Source organism: Podarcis pityusensis (genome assembly GCF_964106645.2).
Source record: "Podarcis pityusensis genome assembly, chromosome: 8".
Classification (NCBI taxonomy): Eukaryota; Metazoa; Chordata; class Lepidosauria; order Squamata; family Lacertidae; genus Podarcis; species Podarcis pityusensis.
The window spans coordinates 49546161-49573736 of NC_138033.1; the positions used below are offsets into that span (position 1 = coordinate 49546161).

The window sequence follows — 27576 nt, forward strand, 5'->3', positions numbered from 1 at the left end:
CCAACATTCAGCTTTACTGGATGCCTACGAGTTCCAGTGCTATGAGAGCGGGAGAAAACCCTTCCTTTACCCACTTTCTCCAGGCCCTGCATAATTTTATAAACACCTCTCATTCTTCCCCACTTACTCACCTTTTCTCTAAACAGCCCCAAATGCTGCGACCTTTCCTCATAGGGCAGTTGCTGCATCTCCTTGATCACCAGTTTCGCTTTCCTCTGGTCAAACAAACCTGGCCCAATCTGTCTCAGGAATTGCACAGTGAACTCATGCACCCCACAGGGGATGCCTAGCATCCTTAGGGGAAGAGCACCCATCTTCCCATGCCATCTCCAATTAGGGCCGGGTAAAGCACCAACCTGAAACCCTGGAGGGCCACCACCAGTAACTGTAGACAACAGTGAGCTGGATGGAGCAGTGGTTTGACTCGGTATAAGGCAGCTTCCTATGTTCTCTGGAGCTGAAACCAGATCAAAAGCTGCTGGCAGAAACAGCAGTGACTGTGGAAAAGTTATAATGAGAGAACGTTAAAGCAATAGGTGCTGGGATTTTTTCCACCCCACCCCCTTATTATAGATCATGTCTAAGGGCTTTATTATTTACACAGATATGCAATTTATCCTCACAAAAGCCCTGAGAAGTTAGGTATTAATATTCACATTTCACAGATGAAGAACTGAATTGGGTGTGTTGAAATCGCATTTGTATCCCACTAGTATTATAAGGAGCCAACACTAGTATTCTAAGGGCAGCCAACTATATCTGTCTATATCTATCTATCTATCTATCTATCTATAGCATCTACACATTTTATCCTCACAACCACCCTGTGAGGTAGGACAAGCTGAGATGGTGCCGTGCCCAAGGCAGCCCAGGGAGCTGCTTGGCTGAGCATGGTTTGGAACCTGTGTTTCTTTCTTTAATACCTGGTAGTCTTTTACCGACTTGCCAGACAGAGGGAGAAAAAGACTAGCCCAAGGCCACGCATCGTAAATCACTTGGCTGAGCAGAGATTTGGACCCAGATTGTAGGCCACACTGAGGTCTCTTGTCTGCCTTGTGTTCTCCTCCTGGGTTTCAAAGTGTGCCTCTCACTCTGTGTGTGTAAAGCATCCTGCCTGTTGAGAACCCTTTTCTATTGTCTGATGGGAATGACCTCAGTTGACTGCAGGGGGAACAAGCCTCCTCCCCAGAGATTTTTGTATTATCTCTTATGGGTGGGTGTATCTATCCTATCCTGCTATCTTTGCTGCTGCAGAGCTGTTTCTCCTCGTTATGTTCCGCTGCCAGAGAGCTGCAGGTTCTCTTGGAGGAAGACATCATTACAAAAGCAGGAATAGTTGCAGGGGTGAATGTCCCAGCAATGTACCTTTAAGGAAAATTTTGCAAACTACCCCACCTTGCTTGCTTCCTTTCTTGCAAGTCCCTCTCTCACACATAAACTGATCCACAGGACCAGGTGTATCCCACTTCTCCAGATAGGGAGCCTGTTCCTCTTCTCTGTCTCTCCGGCTCCCCTCCCTCCCCCTGTGGGTTTGATGGGTATGTGGAAGGGAGGGTGAGGGAACAGAGAAACTGTCAGTTGTGCTGCCGAATCCCTGCCTCCCCTGATCTCCAGGCTGGTGGGAAAGTTTGAATCTGTTGCTATTTTCTAGCTGTTATCGCAGCTTCTTATCGCTAAGCTCTTGTCTACATGCCTACTTTCGGATAGTCCAGGGTCTCTCTCTTGGAAGGCTTGTGGGGGGGGGGACGACTTCTATATATGTAGATAGATATAGTTGGGGTTTTTTAATTTACTGGATAAATGAGAAGGATCAAGAAAAGGTTTATTGTTCAGACGCTGAAAGAAGTTTAATTTGAGTGCAGTGATCAAATAATTACTCATCTAATGGTGATTTGTGCTGACCCATGTCTCTCTGCTTCCTGAAGCAAATGTTTCACATGCCGTTCCTCTAGCAGCGTTTTATCCATGTGGTGCCATTGTTCATTGGATGGTACTTTATTTTATTGAATATCTTGGGGGGTGTGGAGTAGAGTACAGTAATGCCTAGGAGCTTAATTTGGCATGGCAGGGGGAGAAGGCAGACTTGGTGCATTCACTGTCACAGGTTGAGTTAAAATATCAGCTGAATATCCTTGCCAGATGGTCAGTTTATATCACAACAAGGCGTTGTTGCTGTTTATTTATTGCATGGGGTCCAGATGTGTATCTCAGAGGAGTACTTCTGTTGCAGGAATATCACATTTCCCTAGCATCTGCTATTGTAATGCCGGTCCTGGGGCCTATGCTGTGCTTTCCTCAGAAAGCAGGGCTGCTGTAATCTGGAAGCACTTTTGGGGATTTTGTCACACATGTGATGGGCACCTGTTGATGGTGTCTGCACTGTCATGAAAGATGAGCCCCACAGCTTTCTCTTGCCCGCCCCCCACCATGTGGCTGCCCCTGCTCAGACCGCAAAGCTGTGACCCACACAGGTGCTGTAAACGAAGCAGTCCCTCTCTCCCCTTCACATTGCGTGTCTGTCTCTGACTTTGATACTTTGGGTGCTTCCAGTTGTTCTGAATACAGTATCAGTGGCTGGAAACTGCAGAAGGGAAAAGTGCTCTTCTGCTTGGGTCCTGCTTGCAAGTTTCCCACAGGCATCATATCTGCCACTGAGAACAGGATGCTGCGCTAGATGGGCCATTGGCCTGATCCAGCAGATCTCTTCATATGTTCTTATTTTCCCTATAGAATCCCTATGGGAGGGATTCAAGTGCACACTGGAAATTTAGCTTTGTGCAATTAAAGAGGAGTAATGCGCTCTTTCACACTAGCACAACAAATCAACTTTAAAAACAGGACAAAAGCACTGACTTTTTGCAGTTGAGAAAGTGATGGAGAAGTACATGGAAAAGTATCAGATGAACAAATAATGAACAGGAAGACTTGTATATGCCCCACAAGCAAATCAGAATGAATACTCATTATAACAGAACCACCCTGGAAACAAATCAGAAATAATGCTTAATAAAGATCATACATAGTCTAACTACCACAAAAGCTTTCTGCAAGCAATTCCCAACAGTTTACATTCCTTTGTCTGTTGTCTGTCTCCCCCCACCTTCCCTGGCACCTTGCAACCTCACCTTGAGGTGGAAGGTACTTCATCCAGCCTTTTAAAGTGGAGAGGGGTGATGCTCTCTTCTCCTTTCCCTGCCCTCCAGGATCAATGAACTGGACCTTGCACTGTTGCCTTTGAATTGGGACTTGCACGGCTATAATACAGCAACACAATCCTATACATGTCAAAAGTAAGCTCCATTAATGCTAGAGCAATCTCAGTGCAGGAAAGGGTTGCTTTTAACAGATCATCTGGATAAACCCAGAGAGAGACAGAGGCCAGACTTGATGGAGCAATAGCTGGAGTGCTTAATCCGTATTAATACTTTATTGTTGCATTGACCTTGCAACAAGACTGTGAGGGAAATGAGCAGGAAAACACCCAGGAGAGGTTGCAGTGAACTCATTGGGAGCTGAACCACTGGCCTTTCAACCTCAGTACTGCTAATCCTTCTGCTTTGTGTCTGGAGATCCCAGCCCTCTTCCCAAGACTGGTAACTGAAGGTCTTTCCATGAGGCAGTGGGAGACCTGCTCACCCAAGATCATTCTGGCACTATGACTACTGAGGATGGAGGGGGGGTCACCTTGTAGTCACCTGGCTGCTATACTACTCCAGGATCAGAAGCCTCCAATATTGGTTACTGGGGAACAGCTGTGGGAGCAAGCCATTGCCCTAAAGCTCTGGTCATGGGTTTTCCAGGGGCATCAAGACACTGTGGGAAACAGGATGGTAAACTTTGTTGTTGTTTAGTCGTGTAGTCGTGCCCGACTCTTCGTGACCCCATGGACCAGAGCACGCCAGGCACTTCTGTCCTCCACTTCCTCCCACAGTTTGGTCAAATGGTAAACTAGGTGGACATTTAATCTGATCCAGAATGGGTCTTCTCATGGTCTTATGACTCCAAAATGGAAAAAAAAACATTTTGTGAACCTCACAGGTTACATCCCTTTCCTGAATGGACATTGCTGTAGCTTAGAGACTAAGAACAGGAACGGTAAAGCCAGGATGCCTGCAGTTCAGCCAGGAGCTCAGTTGAGTAGAATTGGGCAAGCCCATCTTTTGTTGACTTGATGGCGCTTCTGCTCCCCAAATCACAATGAGGTCATCTGCTGAAGGCCATCTCTGTGAACCCCTGCCAGAGGCAATGGGAGCAGTGATGGGAAGGGAGAGCATTTTCTCCTTGTGCAGCACCTTCCCAGGGAAGGGTCTCCTGGGGCCTGTGATCCTTTCTCTTCAGTACCAGGCAAAAGCCTTTTTTAAAAAATTCTCCCAGAACTTTGAAACATCTAAAGCTTTAAAATTCTTCAAATCTGCTGCTGTTCATTAACTGCTGTCATCAGTTTATATGCATATATATATATATATATATATATATATATATGTATATATATAATTATTATTTTTTAACACAATATTTCAAACATTCAAACCTTCATTCCACAGTTTTGACCAAGATTCATACTGGATATTGTACCCAAAGTCTATAGCCCATTTTGTCATCACTTCTTTAATTTCTTCATCTTTTGTGTGCCATTCTAACAACAAGTTATATATCTCTGACAACAATTCGGTTTGAAATCTGGATATTTTTTTTCAAAACCAGTATTTCTTTTGTCTACACTAAATATATCGTTTACTTGATGATATTGCAACCAACAAGTAAATACTTCCTCTATTTGATCATATGGTTTAAGTCAGGCTTCCTCAACCTTAGCCCTCCAGATGTTTTTGGCCTACAACGCCCATGATCCCTAGGTAGCAGGACCAGTGGTCAGGGATGATGGGAATTGTAGTCTCAAAAACGTCTGAAGGGCCGAGATCAGGGAAGTCTGCTTTAAATTCATCATTTGGTTTTTTTAATGTCACTGCTTATATATTTTTATATTGCATGCTCCCCTGAAATCTTATAGCAAAGGGCGGTTATGTATAAATCCAAGGTGGAGGAACATGTGGTCCTCCTGAAGTTACTGTACTACAGCTCCCATCATCCCTGACCACTGAACCATGGCTAAATAGCCTGGGATGATGGGATCAGTGAGTGTAACTGAGGAGTTCGTGAGCATTAAGGGGCACTACATCCATGCTAAACAACACTGAAGATGCCTTCTAAGGGTCTGTCCACACTGCTGCTTCTCCCGTCCCTAGAAAGCATGGCTGCGGAAGACATGATTGTCTCTTGTTATGGTTCAGTGCTAAACTGCAGGTTTTCCTGGGGGAAAATGGTGGTGCAAACTGAAGTGTGGTTGATGGAACTCTTCCTTGAGCGCAGGGAACCTCCAGCCAGCGCAGAGATGCAACAAGTTCTTTGTCAGTTATCTCCCATCCCTCATGCCAGCCCTGTAAAGCATCCAACACGGACCCAGCTGTCTCTCAGAGGTGGTAATTAGACACACGGGGTAACTGATGAGCTAAATATGAACCTGACATCCTCCTCAAAATGGCTATTTCAAGGATTTGTCAGGGAATTATCTCAGCTGCCTTGAGCCTGAACAAATTGACGGACAGCCCACACATTTTAGTATGTCGCTCCCTCTGTTCATGGCGTGTTTTGGAGAAAGAAAAGAGAGTTGGCGATCCAAAGTTCCTTTGTGTGAGTTTACAAAGAGACTGTGGCAAAGTCAAAAACTTGACCCTGGCGTTCACAAAGCTGGAAACATTCTTACTATTTATTGTGGAACTGCTGTATGTAACCTCTAATGCAAAATTTGAGCTTTAGCTTTAAAAACAAAACATGCTTTTAGGGTAAAAATGTGTTTCCTTTGCATTGAAAGCATGTGGGTAATTTCTGTTAAATTTTGAAACGAGAAAGGGAGTTTCTGGTTAGCACACGTTGTACTTCCTAAATTGGTGTAGTTCCTTTCCTGTTTCTGTTATCCCTAAAAAACCTCATTTGTTCTCTACTATCCTACTGACCTTTATTCTGTGAATTCTATGAATTTTTCATTTCATGTTACAGGGAACTGTAATTCACAATTGCTTCAGTTATTTGGGGGAAGGGGGGAAAAGCAAAACAAATTGGTCAGCAAATTTAAACCAAGCAAGCCTCTGCAGATCCGAATATCATGTAGTCTGTTGCAGAATTCTTGTTTTTCAGAATTCCTTTATTTCAGAAAACCTGGGGTGGGGGATAATTTTTCATACAGCATTTCAGATCTAACACTTTCATGCAGCATATCTGATCTGCTGAGCAGAGTCTCTCTTGGCCGATAGCAGCAGGGGATCTCATACAAAAGACCCAAGATTGTCAGGGCTTGTGGAGAGGGGAGGTAGACCCCCCAAACTAGGATTTGGGATCCATAGGAGATCTGCTGGTGTGTGTGGGCTATATGTATATGTAATGGTCTGTTGAGTGAAGTGCCTCATTGATTTGGCCCAGTTCAATCCCAGACTAATCCTAGTATTGTCTACTCTGGCAGGAAGCAGCTCTCCAGAAGTTCAAGTGGAGAGAGGTCTCTCCCACTAACCTGACTACCTGCTTCTTAGCAGGTACCAGGAACTGGCCAGGGTCCTCCTGCCTGCCTGCACCAAGTGTGTGCCTTTACCCCCATGAGCAATGGTCCCTTCCTTGCAATATATAAGAGTGCATTTTGCTGGAGCTTTCTCAGGGCATGATCTGAGCTACATGTGTGCCTCTTGCTTGCTAACTACACACACACACACACACACACACACACACACACACACACACACCTGTGCACACCTGGTATTTTATTTTTATCTGTTAATGGAAGTGAGGTGGCGAGAACCAGTTAGTATCTGCACAGTGAAACTTTGTCGCATCATCTCAGATTTGCGCAAGTTCTTCCTTACAGTAGTTTTCAAAAAGAGAGAGAAATCCTTCCTTGTTATCAAAAAAAGGCGGGGGGGGGGGGAGGGAGAGGAGGGAGGGAGCCCCAGTTAATCGTCTAAGCGGAGTATCTGGGAAGTGAGTGGGTTTCTGGGCTCATCCTCTCTCTGTAAAGCCAGCCTTCAGTAATTCAGTTTTAAAGCATGAAAAAAGGGAGTTGATGAAATTCCACTATCAGCACTGAACCAATATGCAAAATATCTCGCCGAAAATCAAATAGCTTATTATGTTTTCATTTCCATTTCAGCGTATTTGCTTAATGAAGAATAGACAGATCAGGCCGACTGAGGGAGCCTGCGTGAGGTGATAACTCCGCTAGGCTTCCAGCAATCCCGCAGAAATGAGGCTCTGTTTGCTGCCTTGGCTTCTCTCTCTTCTCTTCCATCACCCCCCCCCCCCCCCCAGTTTTCTTTCTTTTTTCCTTCCCCCCCCCTCCCTTCTGCCTTTTTTTTTAAAAAAAAAATCTACTAGCTCAGTTAACCCACACTGCTTGGCATGGGAAAGCTGATGGCATGTTTCTGGCTGTCAGTGTTCTGCAAGAGTAAAGTATATGTTCAAAAACTATAAAAAGGTAAAGGTACCCCTGACCGTTAGGTCCAGTCGTGGCCGACTCTGGGGTTGCGGCGCTCATCTCGCTTTACTGGCCGAGGGAGCCGGCATTTGTCTGCAGACAGCTTCCGGGTCATGTGGCCAGCATGACCAAGCCGCTTCTGGTGAAGCCGTTTACCTTCCCGCCGGAGCGGTACCTATTTATCTACTTGCATTTTGCCATGCTTTCGAACTGCTAGGTGGGCAGGAGCTGAGACCGAACAACGGGAGCTCACACCGTCGCAGGGATTCGAACCTCCGACCTTCTGATCGGCAAGCCCTAGGCTCTGTGGTTTAGACCACAGTGCCATCTGCGTCCCTCAAAAACTATAGTATGCTTTTATTTCCCATTTTTGAGAAAAAGAGGGAGGGGGGATGTGTGCAATAGCTAATATTTAATTTGTGGGTTGGGGTTCAGCTCTCCCCGGGGTACCATCCCTTCTGCCCGACAAGTTCTGTCTGCAAGCCCTGCGAAGAGAGTCGCTAAAATAGCTCATTTATGTGGAGTTGTCTCCTGTCTGTATTACAGTCGAGTCACTGAAGCCATCACCATTCCCCACGGGCGACTGGATTAGATCAAAGGTGCAGGGCTCCGTTTCCCACAGCAGCCATCAAGATGCCTCCTGGAAGCCCACAAGCAGGCGTGGAAGTGATTTACCTCCTGTAGTTGCTCCTGAACGCAGAGCCCTCAGATGATTGTAGTGGCTGGTGAGATTGCAGTATGGCACAGGGATTAGAGTGCTGGACTCGGATTGGAGAGATCCAGGATCAAAACACCAGTTTGCCGTGAAGCTCGCTAGCTATCCTTGAGCCACTTGCTCCCCTCATCCTGCCCCACCGTCTGCCTCACCTACCGTGTAGGGTTGTAGTGCAGATAAAACTGTCTTGATGGCAATTGTGATGTGACTTCCTTTTGTCTGTATTGACCTCCTTCCGGTCAGTTTCTTTAGACAGTAGCCCTAAGTTCTCATAATAAGAGAGATGGAGAAAAACTTTGCCCTGTCTGTTTCACCACACCACAAAGCACACCTCCCCTTTGCTCAGTGTATAAGAAGCCTCCAGCCTTTCTTCATAGGCAAGCAACTCCAGTTCCTGGAAACCACAGGAGGGGAGTATGCTCTTGAACCCGGGTCCTGCTTGTGGGTTTCCCATGGGCATGTGGGTGGCTACTGTGTGAGAACAAGATGCTGAATCAGCAGGCTCCTTTTATGCTCTCTAGGCCCTTGATCATTTTAGTCGCCCTTTTCCAGCTCCACAGTGTCCTTTTTAAGAATTAAGGGTTTGGGGCACAGGAATTGAGATAGAAGGGTTCTCTTGGAAGGAGCCCCCATAACCGTTGCTCATTTTACAGGCTTAAGACCACTACGATTTGGATGCCCACAGTGAAGTTATGTCAGGTCCAAGTAAATGTGTTCCGAAAAACTTGAGCTTTTCATATTTAGTACGGATTACATTATTGAATTGTTTTTAAAAAATGTGTAGCCCACCCTGCATCTTGAAATCCCCTGGTGGGAAATAATAAAAGCAATACTCTGTCTGTTCAACAGCTTCTTTTTCCTCCTCTTTCTGTCCCTCTTCTTCTCTTCCCTGACCCCCAAAATATCTGGAGGTTTTATCCATCCCTTCTGGATCCCAAGATTTCCACAAGCATTGCGCACATTTTTTCAAGGTTGCCTCCTTGGCCAGAAGGACTAGAAGCTTGTTTTTATTATTAATATTACCCTATTAATCATAATACAGTGGTACCTTGGTTTAAGAACAGCTTAGTTTATGAACAACTTGAATTAAAAATGCTGCAAACCCGAAAGTAAGTGTTTTGGTTTGTGAACTTTGCCTTGGAAGCAGAACATGTTGAGTGTGTTCCATTTGTAAATTGAGTCCCTCGCTGCTATGGGAAAGCATGCCTCGGTTTAAGAACGGACTTCCAGAATGGATCAAATTCGTAAACCAAGGTACCCCTGTAAATACAGTGGTACCTCGGGTTACATACGCTTCAGGTTACAGACTCCGCTAACCCAGAAATAGTGCTTCAGGTTAAGAACTTTGCTTCAGGATGAGAACAGAAATCGTGCTGCGGCAGCAGGAGGCCCCATTAGCTAAAGTGGTGCTTCAGGTTAAGAACAGATTTAGGTTAAGAACGGACCTCCGGAACGAATTAAGTACTTAACCTGAGGTACCACTGTAATAATAATGGAATCTTAGGTTTCTCAGGTGGTTGTGCTGTGCCGCACATCGGGCTCGTTCAGGGAGCATAAATACGTACATACAGCCTCGCTAATGCAATGGACACCTGCCCCAGTGTTGATTGTTTTCTGGGGGCCTCTAAAAAAGAAAAGAGGTCTTACACTGTTGCAGGGGTCAGTCTGCCCTTCCTGGGAGCTGGCAAGTGCTGCTGCTGGGGGTACAGCACCCGCCTTCACCCTGAAAAGGCAAACATTTCAACGACAAAGGAGAAGTGGGCTGGCACGGGGGGGGGGGGGCGGCGGCATTGCATGCGGTGCATTTCCCCAGACCTCAGCCACTCTCTATGACTCTAGGCATGTATATTTACGCTGGGAGAACAAAGGGCCCATAATCTATACAAAGCAGACAACAATGAGCGTGAATAAAGAGGCTGCCGGAGAAGGGAAGGCAATTTATTCTAATTCTACTAATTTCAGTTCCAGCACAATTAAAAAGGCTCTGATAATATTCAGAAACAATCGCCGGCTAACAAATCGTTTCTCTCGCTGTAAATGAAACATCGTTAGGCTAATTTTTTCTTTCACGCCTTCACGGCTCTCGGGTTCTGATAAAGTTAACCCCCTCCTCTTCCATCTCCTCTCTCCCCCCCCCCTCCACGCACACACAGAAACTTATTTCACCCAGATGAATAAGGCCGGAGAGAGAGAGAGAGAGAGGCCAGATAATGGCAGACTTTGCACCACACAGAAAACCCGCTGGCTTCTCTCGTTCGTTATTGTATTGCCCTCTTGGCAAATAGGGCTGGCCCAGCAATGGCCATGGGGTGCACAATTAATAAGGGGGTTCATCATGCCAGCTGCTGGTGTGAAGCAGCCGTACACCCAAAAATTCTCAGATGTGTCCAGGTGTACTTTTGGTGGGGAGTGGGGAGAGAGGCTTCCCACCATCCTTCATACTATCAAGAACAGGTGGGCATGGACAAATCTCTCAAGGTCGGTTTCTAATTTCCCCCAGTCTTTATTTCAGCTGCCCACATTTTTTGCATTGCATTTTTTAAAAAAGAAGAATCCTCCTGGAAATTCATGAATAATTTGGATCACATTTCTCTTAATCTACACATTTATTTAGGCAATTTCCTCTAACAGAATGCACTGGCGTACGTTATTTTTGTTACTAACTGCATTTTTGCTCACATTTTGGGGGTTTGTTTCCCCCCAATATTTGGAGAAGTGCAAATTTAGGAGAGTAGTTCACATATTTTGGTGGGGAAGAACACAACTCCCCCACCCCCCAGTCTCTAAAAAAAACCCTTAAGGCAGCTGTGCCAAGGAGAGCCTAGGGGAGCGTTTCTGCCCTATTCTTCCAATCCATTGCCCCAGATATGCACGCAGCAGGCACCAGTTCCCAATAGCATCTCCCAAGTTGGGGGAAGGATTCCTTGCCTGAAACTCTGGAAAGCTGCTGCCAGTCCGTGTAGACAGTACTGAACTGGATAGACCACTGGTTTTATTTGGTATAATGTTGCCCCTTAAGTCACACCTTTGGGTTTTGGGGAGGCATACTGAGCATTTGAATTCCTATTGCCGCTACTGCTTTTATTTGTAATTAAAGTCTGTAATTTGTTTTATGCATGTTTGATTTTGGTTTACATTGCCCATGGTTCCACTCTGGGAGGCAGCTTAAAAAGACTTCAGATTAATGAATAGGAGGACGATGCTACGTCTGAGCCATGACAGATCTTGGGAATTCTAGAACAAAGCTTTTCTGTGTCCTTAATCTCCCAGTACTCCACCTCATTTTCTGTCCCTGAGTTCTAGTATTATGAGCGCTGGAGAAAAATATTCCTGTTTTCCTGGTGAGTAACATGGAGCCTAAGCAATTAGCACAAGGGCAGTCACGGCCGAGAGATTTACTTGCTGCTGTTAAATTATTGCGACTCAATGCACTATAAATCACCCAGGGAACACATTCTGCCTTCTGCCCACCACATCCCTAGACAATTTTATGCTTGCGCCCTGGTATACCTCTAGAGACAACTTTTTCTCCTCCTTTTCCAAACGAGCATGCAACCAGAACCCACCCATATATGACAGAAGAGGCTGTTATTTATTGCCAATATCCTCTCAATGCGCTATTGATTTGCCAGGAGACCTCAAACTCTGTGGATCGTTAATTGCACTGTTCTTGGTGCATTAAAAAAAACAAATGTAGCATGTTACTTGAGCGTCTCTTTTAAGTTGGGCTGATGGAATGCCTGCATAATTTCTGACCTAGTTTTGCTCTTGCAGGCACCTTTGGTGAGATGGAAGAAGGGGACAAAGTTCCTTTGGAGGACCACAGCCATTCGGAAAAGGAGGGAGGCGCTTCTGACCGCGAAGGCTCCGTGGAAGGCGATTTGTCCAGCTCCCCTTGCAGCGAAAGTAAGTTCATTTCTTGTGCTGTGCCTCAACTTGCAGGTGTTGTTGGGGTCCAGCTCCCATCAGCCACAAGCCAGAGGGGCCAGTGGTCAGGGATGAAGGGAGTTGTGGTCCAGCAACATCTGTGAGGCTGCAGGTCCGCCCCCCCCTGCTCTGATACGTGAAAGGATTGCTGTGGTCATTCTGTAGAGAAGAAAAGGCAATCTGCCCATTCTCAGAGGTGCAGTCTTTTATTACTCCTAGTTCTCATATGGGAACAGAAAAGGATGTAGTTCAGTGGTAGTGCCATGGCTCAGCGGTAGAGCATGTGCTTTGCACACAGGAGGTCCCAGGTTCAATCCCCAGCATCTCCAGATAGAGGTGGGGATCCTGGAGAATGCTGCCAGTCAGTGCAGGCAATATTGGGCCAGATGGACCAAGGCTATGACTCTGTGTAAGGCAGCTTCCTGTGTTCTTCCACTGTCTGCAATCATACTTAGGGTTTGCAACATTTGCAAAGCAGGTTGTGCACGTGAACTTACAAGAGACTTGTAAGATAGGTCAGTACGATTGTTCCCATACTGCAGATGAACAGCCTACTCTAAGGGCTGCTCACGGCTTCGTGGGAGAGGCAAGACTTCAACTGGGGATTTCGTAGCTCTGCTTCTTATAGCCTCTGTGCTGCTGCTTCTGCTGTTGCAGCAGCAGCTCCCTGCTCTGGCTCAAATTTCAATCAATAAATTCTGCTCTCTCTCCACAGCAATTTGTAATCTAATTAAGGGTCTGAGTTTCTTGCTACTGCGCCTTGAAAGACTGCAGACCTGGCTAGGTAAATGCTGACCTAGAAATGCAACATACACACACACACACCCCGCTTCTGTCTCCCAGCTTTTTAGAAACATGAGTTGGCCCAAACAATAGTGACTGTCTTATTTGTCCATAGAAGCAGCAGGAATATTGAGGCTGTAATACTATGTGTGCTTACATGAGAGAAAAAGTCCCTAGAAAAGAGCAAGATTAACTTCTGAGTGTTAATGTCGACAAGATCTAATTGGACTACTTTTACCTCTCCACACCTCCCTCCCTCCCTCCCTCCCCTTCCTCTCTCATTTATTTATCTATAAAGACATTTTTATTATTTTAGACAATTTTATAAATGGTTAAATGTTACAATTGAAAATAGAATTTAAAAACACATTTCTCAAAAAGGAAATCAGATAACTTCCCATGAGTCAACTCATCCTTCTAGAGAAGGCTAGACAAATAAGAAAAGTTTGTGGCACCCAACAAAATGTGTATAAATGTTTGAATGTTACAAAATAGCTTAGCAGCATGCAGCAGGAAAAATACAATTGAAAACAGAATTTAAGAACACATTTTTCAAAACAAAGAAATCCGATAACTACCTATGAGTCAACTCATCCTTCTGGGGAAAGTTGGACAGATAAAAACCGTTTCTGGCACCCAACGAAGTGTGTACAGTGTTGGAGGATGTGTTAAGGCCCCATCTGTGCTAAACATTTAAAGTTAAGAGGCCTCTGTTGCCCTCACAGAGCTACAGTTCCCAGATTCCTGAACCCATTAAACCACTCTAGGAGTTGTAGCTCTGTGAAGGAAACAGGGGTCTCCTCTCAGCACCAAACAGGCAAACTACAGTTCCTGGGGTTCTTTGGAGGAAGCCATGACTGTTTCAAGTGGTATGATAGTGTTTTGAAAATACAGTGCCTGCAGTGACTACCTCCCAATGCATAATGTGTGCTCTGCCAGGTAGGGCTGCCATATCCAGGACATGTTCTCCTTTTCAGGGGTAAAATTTAAGACAAATTGCATCTGTTTGCTTTGAATGGCCACCATGGTGTCCTCTTTTTTGCTCTTCAATATAATGACAACCCTACCCAGGTAATGTGCTCCTGTGCCTTTTAGGCCATAACAAGGTTCCCTAAAAAAAGATGATGTCATAGAACACAACTATGGGTATATGATGATTATTATATACTTTTTTCTTTTCATTCCCCCCGCCCCAGTTTCTTTTCTTACTTATTTGTTTCATTTATATGGCAAGGCACCCAATGGCATTTTAAAGCACTAAAACAAATGATATAACATGTAAAGTTGGCTGCAGGGGACAGGGGGCAGTCTGACTGGAGTAGGCCCTGATGTTGTGTGTGCCTCCTTCGCTCGTTCTCGTCTTCCTCCTCGCAGGCCAAAAGGAGGCAGAAAGGGCCTGCTTCATATTCCTGCCAACCGGTTCCCATTTGGTAGTGGGACATAACCTAGAGCCTAAGTTGTGTGTTTTGGTTTCATTTTCTGCTTCTTAAATGGTGGGTGTGCTTGGATCCTAAGCAGAGGGTCAGCAAATTTCTAAAGCTGTTTTATTTATATATTTATATATAATAAAAAACAAGGGAGCATAAATAGTAATATTCATAATTTGATTATCTCCCTGATAAATACCAGGCATTATTTGGTGACCCTTGGCCATCTAATCTTTCCTCTTTCATGCACACGTATGCACACACATTGAGCGTTGAGCCAGTGTGGTGTAGTGATTAAGAGCAGTGGACTTGTAATCTGGTGCACCGGGTTCGATTCCCTGCTCCTCCACATGCAGCTGCTGGGTGACCTTGGGCCAGTCACACTTCTCTGAAATCTCTCAGCCCCACTCACCTCACAGAGTGTTTGTTGTGGGGGAGGAAGGGAAAGGAGATTGTTAGCCCCTTTGAGACTCCTTAGGGTAGTGATAAAGCGGGATATCAAATCCAAACTCTTCTCCTCCTTCTCTCATCCCCCTGGCACGGTAACTGCTATTGTCCACGCACAACTGCATAGATGTCTATTAGGAAGCTGTTAATCTCTGAGGGACTTGCAGGATGTTTGGGACCTGGGGCAGGGGCAGTGAGGCAGTTTGTGCGTGGGTGGGAAGCCAAGTGTTTTGTGCAATGGCAGACTTTGACCCACCAAGCTAGTCTGTAGAAAAGGAAGCAAGAGATTTCTTTATCTGATTTTTAAGGCTCTCTACAAGAGCCTCAGGCTGAGGGGTGGGGGGTTGGGGGTTGCGTGGGGGGGAGGTTAGGGAGAGCAGAGAGCTCTGAAAGCTCCAGCCTGAACAGTGCACCTGGCACTAGCGCGTTGTGATAAAAGGAGGCGATAGCGCATGATAACGCACCGGCTGCAATAACTGCTGCTCCTGTGGCGCATAGCAAAAAGCTTTCAGCGCGATGGATAACAATCAATATGCCAGCCACTTTGATTTATAGCCAAAAATAATGGGACTTTTATACCCGGCGATTGATTTATTTGATGTTAATCATCCACCCCACCCCCCCATTCCCGCCTTATCACCTGTATTAATAATCACCAATCGCCGGTGACGTCACCACCCCCAGGCGCCCTTTATGGCGCCAATCGATTGGGCCATGGTTGTGGGGCCTTTTTTGGCGGTGGTTATTGGGGGCCTGGGTGCAAAGGCAAACATGCCCTCTGCCCGCTAATCTTTCACGCTGTCTTATGCAGATAGGCTTATCGGCAGGATCTTGAACAGTAGTTAATGGGGAAAATAATTGTCATCAAGTTGCTATGAGTCTGCCACCGGGAGAGTAGGCCCAGGAAGTAAGTTCTCTTTCCCCACCCAATTTTCTTTTCTTTTGTTTTTTTTCTTTTCGTCAGCCAGCTGGTGCTGGGAGAAGGCGGATGGGAGGCCTGGAAAATAAGGAAGCAACTCTGAGGCCCCCAAATCATCCAGTCAAGGTTGATGTTTGTATCACACAAGCTTAAAGTGAAGCATCCTGGGAGTGTTCTGGGATTGCCAGCTCAGTGAGCTCTTCAGCAGAGGCGCTCTGTTATGTGCCCTTTCTATATGGGCTGCGTAAGGTTGGGGAATAGCCATAGATTGGTGGAAGAGCTCATGCATTGCTCGCAGAAGGCCCCGGGTTCAAACCCCGGCATCTTCCTGTAAGTGTGGGAGACTCTGGACAACTGCTGCCAGTCAGTGTGGGCAGTACTGAGCGATGTGGAGCAATTGGCCTGGCTTGATATTATGTACTTCGAATGACTTGAGAGAGAGCATTCCTGAGCAATTGGCATGCTCATTCTGATGGCTTGTTTTGTTTTGTTTTGTTTTGTTCTGTTTTATTTTATAAAAAAGCATTCATTTTCTGCGAAGTTCTTTTTAATCTCTCCATAACAAGGTGTGATTGACCCTCCTGATATTTTAGTGCCGAAACAGCTTGATAGGTAATAGGTAAACTGTACGACATCTTTATTTTCAGACTGCTTGATACTGATTTTATCTGCTCTTTTATTTTATATTATCTTTTTCTTCTTACCTTTTTTCAAACTGTTGTTAGCTGACCTGGAGAGTTTATGGAAAGGCAAGGTATAAATGTCAGCTGTGGCTTCTTCTCTTCTTTAAGGCCTTACTGGCTGCAAATAAGCTTGAAAATAGATCGAGAGTGGCTAGTAAAACCTGATATGCCCAAGTGAGTCTTAGCAAGAGGTAGTGATTAGCACTTTGCATAGCTCCTTATTCTTGCTTGTTGCCCCGCCTTCAATTTGAATAAATTTTAATTTGCAGAATTCATTTGAATTTTAGACTTTGCCTTTTATTATTAGAACTTCATTGAGGTTGTTTTTTTTTTAAGTATTGAGCACCAGTGCAGCATAGTAGTTAGAGTGTCAGACTAGAACCTGGGAGACCAGGGTTCAAATCCCCGCTCGGTCATGAAGCTCAGTGGGTGACCTTGGGCCAGCCCCTCTCCCTCTCAGCCTAACCTACCTTACAGGGTTGTTGTGGGGATTAAATGAAAGAGGGGGAGAACCATGAGCTCCTTGGAGAAAAAGGTGGGATATGAATGCCACAAATAAATAAAATATTGCAAAGTATGTCTGGTTTGTGGGCTCTGTCTCCAAACATCAGGTACAGGGAAGATATAGAGATAATACACAGGTAGGGGTGCCAACTTAAATAAAATATTGGGGGGGGGGAGGTAAGCCACGCCAAACACAATCACAAGATGCAGCGCACACACACACCATTTGAATCGCAATGCCCATCAACTGGGGGGGGGGGGCGAGCTCAAATATTTTATTGGGGGAGTTGAAGGGGCCTCGGCCCTTAGGAGTTGGCTGTTATGAGGATGAGTGATGAGGCAAGGGCTGCAGCAGTCAGATTCATTATTATCTAGCAAGCAGCTCTGTATGTTGATTGTCACCTTGTGGGGTTTCCTGGCATCCTACGCACGTCTTTCTATCCTTGGTTGGGAGCCAGTTCAACATATTAAATGTCATTATTATTCCTGGGCCTAGTTCTTAGACATCAGGTGAGAGCCCAACCCAGACATTAGGTGATGTGATAAACAATTCACTGGACCACTTCTGTCTTTGAAAGCTGAGGGGTGGGGGAAGCACAGCTCACACGGTCAAATGCTCTACTAGAATTAAAATGTCTGCACTTAGAAAACAGTTGTCTCCAGAAGACAAGCTAAGCTTGAATCCCTTCCTGCTGACACACCCCTTTCCAGTATGCAGGGGCTGGTGTCATTTTGGATAGAAGGTGTCAGGAAACTGCCATTGGCTCAGAGGTGAGAGGTGAAAGGGCAGTTGTGTTACAGGGAACCTCCAAAAATCTTGCGAAGCAGTTCCTCCTCTGGCGAGGAGGGAAGTCCCACCTCCAGTGGAGAGGAAGTGGTGGGAGCAGGGGATGCTAGGGAGAGCCTCAACACCGAGCCTGAGCAAACCAGAGGGGAGGGAAGTACCCCTTTGCCAGCGCCCATTCTGCGCAGTAGGTTTAGGTGCAGGGAAGGGAGGAGAAGGTTGGGGGTCACGTGACTGTTATGCTGGAGGAGGTATAAGAACCGGCCACTCCCAGATTCTGCTAGCGAGTGAGCCAGACATGAACTTGCAACGCTCTTCACTGTAAATAGTTTGCACTAATAATAAAGCCTGGAAAAGACAGGTCGGAGTCTTGCCTGTTTGCTCTCGAGCAACCACACCAGCACCTGACAGAAGAGGTATAGTATTCACCCATGTGCATCCCCATGTACAGCGTGAAATGGTACAGACCAGAGTCAGTTCCATGCAGTACAATCACATCCTGATCATCCCACTTGCTGTGTGGGGGAGCTAGGTCTTTTGCTTTCTATCTCCAAAGAACACCCCCTTCTTAGCCATGGCGAGCGCTCTGTTCATGATGCAGCTGTGTGAATGGCTGTCTTGAAGCTGGATCATGTGACTTGGCTCATAAAAGTCTGGTGCACCTGAATGGCTGACCATATATTCTTCACAGCCCTCAATGATTCTGAGTGATGATTCAATGATTTCATTACTTCAATTTTCAGAGACTGAACTCAGAGAGAGCTTGGAGAGCCCAAAGGAGCCAGATAAACAAGAGATTCTGGAGAAGCCCCAGGAGCCGAAGCTTTGGAACGGGCCAGGTAAGTACCGCCACTCCTCCTCCTGTCTTCCCTGCTAAACCAACCCAAACTCCCCTAAGTAATGAAAAAGATCTCATGCAGGTAGGGGCAGGCCTGTGCTGCTTCTGCTCTCATGGGGCTGGTATCTTAACTAAGTTCCAAACTGAGCACAGATCTCTCCAACCAAAATTGGTTTTTAAATGAAGGCAATCAATCAGAGACTTTTAATTCTTTCCCCCTTGATTGATCGACACCTTTTGGGGAATCCTGAAGGACAGTGTCTTTAAGAACGCGAAGTCGTCTTTAATAATTTGAAGCAAAAATCGCCACTCTTAGGGAGAAAGTCCACGGTTAATGTTTCCTTTCTGCGTCAAATGTGGGGATGTTACAGACAGAGCAGAGCTAAAAAGCTTCTGAAGGCTAGTAAGCTCATGAGCCCTGAGTATTGTGAGCCGTGAGTTTTAGGAAAGCTGGATGCTGCTCATAGCCCCCCCCCCCTTCTCACTGGACTTTCATCTGTAAACCAACAAGGCATGCAGAGAAACAATTGGGTGTGCCAGTCTCCATCTGTCAGTGGAAAAGTCTGTGAGTGTGTGATGAGCTGGCGAACAGCAGCTTGGTTATATATGATCTGGGGTGGAGGGGGATGGATGTGTATTTAGAGTGATAGGGAAGGATCCTTAGCTAAGCACCTGCTTTACATGGTCCCAGGTTCAATCCCGGGCATCTCCAGGTAGGGCTGGGAGAGAACCTTGCCTGAAACCTTAGAAAGCTGCTGCCTGTCAGTTTAACTAATTCTGAGTTAGATGGGCCCATGATTTGACTAAGTATCAGGCTGGCACCTGTAGGGATAACTCCCCTGACAGTGGAGGTAGAGCTTGGCCGTTGTGGGTTGCCTTTCTGTCCATGAATTTGCCTAATCTTCTTTTATCCAGGTTGGTGGCCATTCCTGCCTTCTGTAGGAATGAGTTCCATAATTTAACAATGCGCTCTGTGGAAAAAGTACTTCCTCTTGTCTGCCTTGCATCCTCCCAACATTCAGCTTCATTGGAGGTCCATGAGTTCCAGTGTTATGAGAGGAGGAGGGACATTTCTCCATCCATTTTCTCAATGCCATGCATCGTTTCATGAACTTCTACCATGTCGCCTCTTACTCACCTTCTCTCTAGCCCAAAACGTTTCCTCAGAGGAGAGTTGATCCCACCCCCTCGATCATTTTGATTGCCCGTTTCCGAATGAAGCCAGTAAGCTTCCTCCTCCTTAGTAGAAATCATCAAGGAAGAGGATGGGGACGGATCTAGAATGAGTTGGATCCAAATGGGCACCAGGCATCACGGTGTGTCACTGAGGATGGCAGCCTATGTGATCTAGAATGGATTAAGGATGAGAAATCTAGTTCCATGTCTGTGAGACTGCCTCAGGTGTCTTTAAAAAAAGAAAGTTCATCATTTCTTACTTATTTGTGGAGGAGGGCCCTTTGTTGTTTTCTTATCCTTCCCCTTTTCCAAGCACATCTCAAAACTGCAGCTTTTGCTTTATGGCTTTTGCTGCTTGAATTGAGAGGACGACCAAATTCATCCTAGCAAATCCACAAAGACACCCCACCCCACAGCTGCTCGGTCACTTTGTAAAGAACTCCAAAGCCCAGACTGCCTTGAGTCCCCGCCCCCATGCCCTGAATGCGAATCCCATCTCCCTCTGCAGCAGCAGTAGTTGCTTGTGAGTATTATAATATTATTAAAAGGCTTTATACACTGCCTTTCATTTCAAGAAGAAATACAGTGGTACCTCGGGTTACATATGCTTCAGGTTACATACGCTTCAGGTTACAGACTCCGTTAACCCAGAAATATTACCATGGGTTAAGAACTTTGCTTCAGGATGAGAACAGAAATCGTGCTGTGGCGGCGCGGCAGCAGCAGGAGGCCCCATTAGCTAAAGTGGTGCTTCAGGTTAAGAACTGTTTCAGGTTAAGTACAGACCTCCGGAACGAATTAAGTACTTAACCCGAGGTACCACTGTACTAGGGCGCTTCAAAGAAATGAAAAAAGCCTAGCCAACAGCAAAATAACAAGAACAAAACCAGTTCTAAAAATGCAGCTGCCCATAATTAAAAGGCACAGTGAAGCAACAACATTATAACATCCATAATTAAAGTATATAATAAACAAGGCAAATTAAAGCAGTGTAACAATAAAGAGAAACCATTAAAGCAACAATGAAAGCAGAAGATTCAAGTCAGGAGATAGGAAAGTGAGAGTTGCTTCTAAAAGTGTTTATCTGCTTTCTTCTTCTTTCCCCTGCCCCAACACACACACAGAAACACACACACTCACCACTCCCTGTTCAGGAAGGGAAATGTCTGTTCACAGCCAGGCTGATATCTCCAGCCCTTCCTAGATGTATTGGCCGGAAATATATCTGCAGGACTTCCCTCGCCACTACCTCCTCTGTCTCTTCCTTGGTTATCTGCTCTTTCCCACCCCAGACCTTTTGGCCTCGATGGACGGATGTGAGGCTGCTCTGCTCATCCTTGGCTGGCCACATGGCACAGCACCCCCTCCTTCCTCCCACCCACCCTGCCTATGCCTGCTCTGTCCACTGCTGCTCTTCATTCATCTCAGAATAGCACAAGGGAGACTCAAGATGCCCAAATCCCTTTTGCCAACATACTAAGAGCAGAGTAATGGTTTATATCCAGCTTTGCTTATGGGACCCTTAACCTTGACTTTGTCCCTGGCTCAGCCCCAAGAACTGGGGGGTTGTTGTCTTCTCAAGGGGTAGGATGCTCAGCTGATGGCACAACAACCAGATAAGACAAAGTACTCCTTCAACACTTTATATTCTTTCATTGGTAACGTAAGAGGAAAAATGACTATTACTCATACGTAATCTAAGCACCACCACAAGGGATCCTGATTAAGCGTTTAGCTATTTGATGCTGAATGTTATCTGTTAATTCTCTTCTATCCTGTTTCCCCATTCTTTTTCATAGAATCATAGACTGCTAAAGTTGGAAGGGACCGCAATGGTCATCTAGTCCAACCTCCTGCAATGCAGGAATCTTTTGCCCAATGTGGGGCTCAAACCCATGACTCTGAGATTAAGAGTCCCACACTTTACTGACTGAGCTATCCATCAAAAACTCTCTTCATTTAAACCATTTCATGAACCAAGAACCTATACACTGACCGCTAACAATACACCCGTATATGGTAAATATTAGTGCAAAATTTATTATGGTTGTTGTGATATACAAATGACATGAGAAGTCTTGGTCTGTATCATTTATTATTCTGATGATCCTTGTTGATAAAACCCAACAGAAAAAATGACGACAAGGTTCTCCTTCATGCAACACATACTTAAACTGGGGAACTCATTCTCACAGGAGGCAGTGCTGGCCACCAACTTGGTTGACTTTAAAAGAAGATTAGATAAATTCATGGAGGATAAGGCAATTAATGGCCACCAGCTATGATAGGTATACTCTGCCTCTCCACTGCTGGAGGCAGTACTGCTTCTGCATGCCAGTTCCTGGAAACCACAGGAGGAGAAAGTGGGTGGCCACTATGAGAACAGTTTGTTGGGCTTGATGGGCCATTGGCCTGATCCAGCAAATTCTTAACATGTCCACATATATTACGGATGGCGAATAAATTTGATTTAGTTTGCATTTAATGGTGATCCCTCCCTAATTTGTGCTTTCCAATACAATGCGCAAACCAAAACGCAGCCCTTCTTCGAAATTCGCATTTCTCTGAATTTTGCAATGTAGTTCTCTAGCCAAGCAATATATACAAAGATTTGTATACTAGCGTGCATAAAAATGCATGTATTGTTGAAAATAGCACATACCAAAATACATTATATTAGAGAGAATTGCTTTACAAAAATGTGCATATCAGGCAAAAGTCATATAAAAAGTGAATGTTTTATTATCCACATGAAGATATTGATGGATTTGCATAATGACTTTTTTTTAAAAAATGGTAACTGATATAAAATGTGGAGAGCTGAATTTAAGACTGGAAAAATGAGAAACTTGGAGAAACTTGAAATTAACCCATTCATCCATCCCTTGCTCTTGGTTTATTTGTTACATTGATATTCTTCCTCTCCTCCAAGGAGCTCAATGTAGCATCAAAGCCCCCCCCCCTTTAAATCTGTGCAACAATTCTGTGAGATAGGTTAGGCTGAGAGAGTAGTAATTTGTCCATGATCATCCTGTGAATTTTGTCACCCAATAGGGATTTGAACTCAGACCCTCTAACCACTACACTACTGCAGCACATTGCATCCAGCTGCACTGATCCTCAGTCTTGTCTGCAGATGGTGGGTGATGATAGGACCAGCACATGAGAAACTGTGTACACATGATCAGGATTGGAGCAACCTGGACACAAGATTTCTCCCATATCTCTTCTTTTCTTGTGTTCCCCAGGGACAGCATATCTCTGTACTAGGAACTGAGAGGAATAGAGTGTACAGCTCCGGCTACCCTGCATGCCTTAAGACCATGTCTAGGCTAAGTTGGGATATGCATATCAACCATAGCTCAGTGGTGGAGTGCACCTGATTGGTGTGCAGAAGGAGCTAAGCTCCATCCCCGGTGTCTTTATGAGATCTGGTGGCAATGGATGGGAAGAAGAAACCTTGTGAGAATATGGAGAGCCACTGCCGGTCAGTGTAGACAGTGCTGGGCTTGATGGACCAAGGGCCTGACTCAATGTAAAGCAGTTTCCTATGTTACTGTGCATAAAGCACCAGCCATGGTGTCATGGTTAGAATGTCAACAGTAGCACCCTGCAGACCAAGGTTCAAATCTCTATTCAGCCGTGAAGCTCACAGCATGACTTTGGGTCACTCACAGTCTCAGTAACATAGGAAGCTGCCTTATACTGAGTGAAACCAATGGTCTGTGTAGCCCAAACTTATCTACACTGACTGGCAACAGTTCTGATGAGTTTCAGGCAGGGTTCTTTCCTAGCCCTACTTGGAGATGCCTGGGATTGAACCAACGACCTTCTGCAGAACAGCCGTTCTGCTACTGAGCTTATGGCTCTTGGTCTCTCAACTTGACCTACCTCACAGGATGGTTGTGAGGATAAATAAGGAGGGGGGGCGGAGAGTCAAGTTCCATCTTGAGCTCCTTGGCAGAAAAGTGGAATATATACAAATGTAACAATAAATAAATAAACTGCAGCCACTAGTCTTCATATCAAGTACATCTTGCAAAATATACTTCTCCCATCCTGTCTGGCACCAGGTTGCTGCCAAAGCTTCCTTAGAGCCCCCCTTATATTTCATTGCAGCCTTCTTAAAAGGTCAGGAAAAACACCTTTTACTGTTTTCTATCCACTCTCTGCAGAGAGACTTTTGAGGAGGGGCTTCCTTGCGTCTGTGGAACCCATGCAAGTCTGAATCTGCGTGGTAGGATCTTCCTTGTGTAGACTTCTGCCACTTCATGTTGTGGGTGTTCTGTTTCTAATTTCTGTTGATGGTATGTGAGCTGGGACTCCCAAGTTCTGGCATCCAGTTGTTTGAGGGAGCACTCTGAACATGCTTGTATGCACCTTCCTACCAGAAAAGTCCCAGATGTTGCAAATGTTGCAGTCAGTGGTTTGCTCAATTAAGTTCCCTGAAGTTGAAAAATAGGTCCTGACACTGTATCCTGGATCAAATTCATAAGCAACCAGAATAAGGGTGGCAAGTTGCTTCCTCTTCCTTTCCCCCTTGTTCCTCCCTCCTCCCCCCGCCTGCCCCCACTGGAGTTGGTTATTTGCATTCTTTATGTAAAAGAGATTTTATTATCGCCGCTGTGCAGCCCATCTCCACTCTGGTAATTGGAGTGATATTAATTTCTGTGTGGCTGGGAGTTGATGTGAGTCCGGCGATGCTGCGGCGATAGGCTTTTCCTTTCTGCGCTAACCGCCGCGATAGGCCTTCTATCAGTCTCTGTGCAGGCACCACACTTATCAGGAATGGAATGGGTAAAAAAAAAAGGGAAAGAGGAAAAAAAGGGAAACTTTGAGCAGCCTGAATTTCTTCTTTATCTGGCAGGATCCGCCGTGTGTCAGCAGTGGCAGGCTAGGAGGATGCTGTGTGGAGGCCAGGCCAGGCGGGTGGGTGGGGGTGGAGAGAGTTGTGTTTTTCAAAGCTCCTGGGTGCCATCCAGTTTTGTCCCTCCCAAATCTTCTTTTGCCAAATCTTCCTGCAGAGCCTCACTGACGTCTTGAGTGGCCAGGTTGGTGTACCTCAAGCGCTTTGCCCAATCAGGCACCTGCCGGCATCCTAGGTGATCATGGGGTGCTGTTTTATAATGAGTCAGACCATGGCCCATCGAGCTCACCATTGTCTCTAGTAGCGTTTCGGACCATGGCTTGAACCTGGGACCTTCTGCATGCAGAGCAGGTGCTCTGCCACGGAGCTGCAGTCAAGATGAAGTTCTGTAGGCACAACTTCATGGCCATCATTTATTAGATAGGGCTTCCATGATCAGACCGGGGGCCAAGCCCACCTCCCCTTTCAGGTTCCTCACTAGCAGAGCTCCAGAATCATCTGCAGCTTCTTTCCATGTTCTGTGTTTCCTTTTCTTCCTTTGGTCCCTGGAAGGGCATGGCTGAGTGGGAGGGTTGGCTGGTGGGGGTGTGGAAATCCTTCCCATTCAAGCATGCAAACAAACAAAAAAATGGATTGGGGGCTGATGAAGGATCTGAGCATGCCTTCTACCTGTTGCGGGGCTGCTGCACGGAACTGAGAAGCATAGGGGGAAAGCTCACTCAGTGCACTAAGGTTTTCTTGGGAAGTTGCAAAAACTTCTCCTTTGGACCCCTGCAAGAAAAGCTTGGCTGGGCACATCTGGCAGGGATGCCTGAGCATCTGGAATCCTGCATTGGAATAAGACAGGGATAGGGAACATTTAGCCCTTCAAATGTTGCTGGATTACAGCTCCCATCATCAGTTTGGGTTTCTCTCATCTTACCATTTTTCCAGTCTGAACTTCAGTTCTCCACATTTCCACATCAATTTCAGGTGTTCTTTTTTTTTTTTTAAAGGCTTCATGAAAATTCATCACATTTTAGTGTGAATTTCTCCTAACGTGCACATTTTTGCAAATATCGATATGCATATTTGTCTGTCACTTTCACTTATATTTCCATTTCTATACACACTTTACCTTAATATATGCACTTTTGTACATGGTTGCTTGGCTGGAGAACTGCGTTGCAAAATTCGGAGAAGAGCAAGTTTCAAAGTGGGGCTCCATTTCAGCTGGTGTATTGTTGTCTTTAAATGCAAACTGAATTAAATTTCTACTCCACCTCTGTTGGCTATGCAGGCTGATGGTGTCATGGGACTCATTACATTGTTTCCCCTTTCTGATTCTGATTCTATTAAAAGTATTAATGAAAATCCAGGACAGAAGTTTTCAAGGTGCAGTTCTAGGAAGAACCGTGGCTACTTAAGAAGCTGGCAAAGGAAGTCCTTATATCCTCCTCCGCTGATTTCAACAAGCCAATCGCCATCTTGGATGGGCAGGCCTGCTTTGGAAGCTTCTTCCCTGGAGACTGCAGTCACGTGGCCCACCACATGGGGCAGTGATCATCACTTCCTGAAATTATGTTGATCTAGTCCAGGGTCCTGCCTCCCACATGGAGAGCAGAAAGGCGCAGGAGCCTTGTCCCTCAGTTGCACCCCGTAATCTGAATATAGAGAAGTTTACTGCTTCTGAACCTGGAAATTTCAGTTGTGTGTACTGAAGGTTCGTTTGTGAGGAAACCTTCCTGAAGGGCAATGATGCTCTACCACATCTCTCCAGGGATGTGCTATGGGGCTTGGAGTACCCCATTGCTCCTGTTTCAAGTGCCCAGTATTTTTGCACCACTCTTCCTCCAGCACAGGCCTCAGCAGGGCAGGCTGCCAGGCGTGGTTGGGTGGGAGAGGATGAGCAGCCGTCCTTCACATTTCTGATAGCCCCGCACATTCATGTGCCTCGCTGAAATGAGAAAGTCAAGGGAAGGAGAAGAAAATGAGAGGGAATTTTTTCCTCCCCTCTCTTTCTCTTTTTAATCTTTGCTATGACCTTGTTCGCTGGAGGGGTCTTGGCTGCTTTAAAATTCTGATATGCAAATAGCTGATAGCTATAATCTATAATCCTCAACTTGGGAGCGTTTGCAGATGTAGCTGCCCATTCTGTTTGACTTCCTGTTCTTGCAAGTCTGGCTTGTGGCGTGTGTGTGTGTCCCCCCCCCCCCAAAAAAAAACATGTTTAAAAACCTCCTGAGAGTTTCTAGTTGCTCCCAATAGAGTGGATTGCCATTTCTGTAATGTGCCCCAGAAGTAAGAGAGAGGGGAGGAAGCGGGCAAAGTCTCCCGAATTTGTTTCTTGGCAGATCCCATTCTGTAGCAAAGGTGGCCTGGACTAGTCGTTGGAGAGTAGCTGGCTGGTTGTCGCAGGAGCTTTCAGTCTGCAGCAGCCAATCACAAAAGGAGTGTTGGTGGCTGAGATCCTACGGCTGCAGTGGCCTTGTTAAAATGCTATTGGTGAGAACAGGGAAGATGGAGGAACATTATATTGTTGTCCGCCACCCAAATCTCCAAGCAGTGCAAGATTCCAGGGGTCCCAGGTGCTTATCCATGGTTCCTTTTGGGAATGAGGCACAGTGGAGACTGAGTCTTTTTGATATATTGTTTATTTGCACATCTATGCAGCCTGAGCCTATGATGGAGGGGTCCTCAGCATCAACACCCCAAGAAGTTCTGGTTTCTCCCATAGCTGCAGCCCTGGATTCAAACACAGACCAACCGTCATGCACTGACCCTCTCTCCAGCTTGCTGCCTTACCAGCCTGCAACCTTTTTCCTTCTAGGCCACATCACAGCCAACTCTCAGTTCTGCTTCAAACTCTGTTTTCTAACCAGCTGTTTGAGCAGGAGGAGGGCCCCCACTCATTTGCCACCTGGCCCAGAGTCCCTTCTCTTTCTTCATGGTCCATCACCTTTCCCTTTGTTCGTTCTTAATGGTTCCACGGTGATTACCCTGTGAGG

At 45.8% G+C, this 27576-nt stretch overlaps 1 protein-coding gene across 6 annotated transcripts in view; it reads left to right on the forward strand.

The window, feature by feature from the left end:
- The window catches only part of ZFPM1 (zinc finger protein, FOG family member 1), a 112477-nt gene that overhangs the window by 43066 nt on the left and 41835 nt on the right, over positions 1-27576 (forward strand). For 5 of the 6 annotated variants that reach the window (XM_081017755.1, XM_081017758.1, XM_081017754.1 and 2 more), the window contains exons 2-3: positions 12009-12140; positions 18452-18547. In XM_081017755.1, the coding sequence (XP_080873881.1) occupies positions 12009-12140; positions 18452-18547 (228 nt within the window). Of the gene's footprint in view, positions 1-12008; positions 12141-13768; positions 13884-18451; positions 18548-27576 lie in introns of those variants that run through there. The other variant, XM_081017759.1, reaches the window with a different exon arrangement.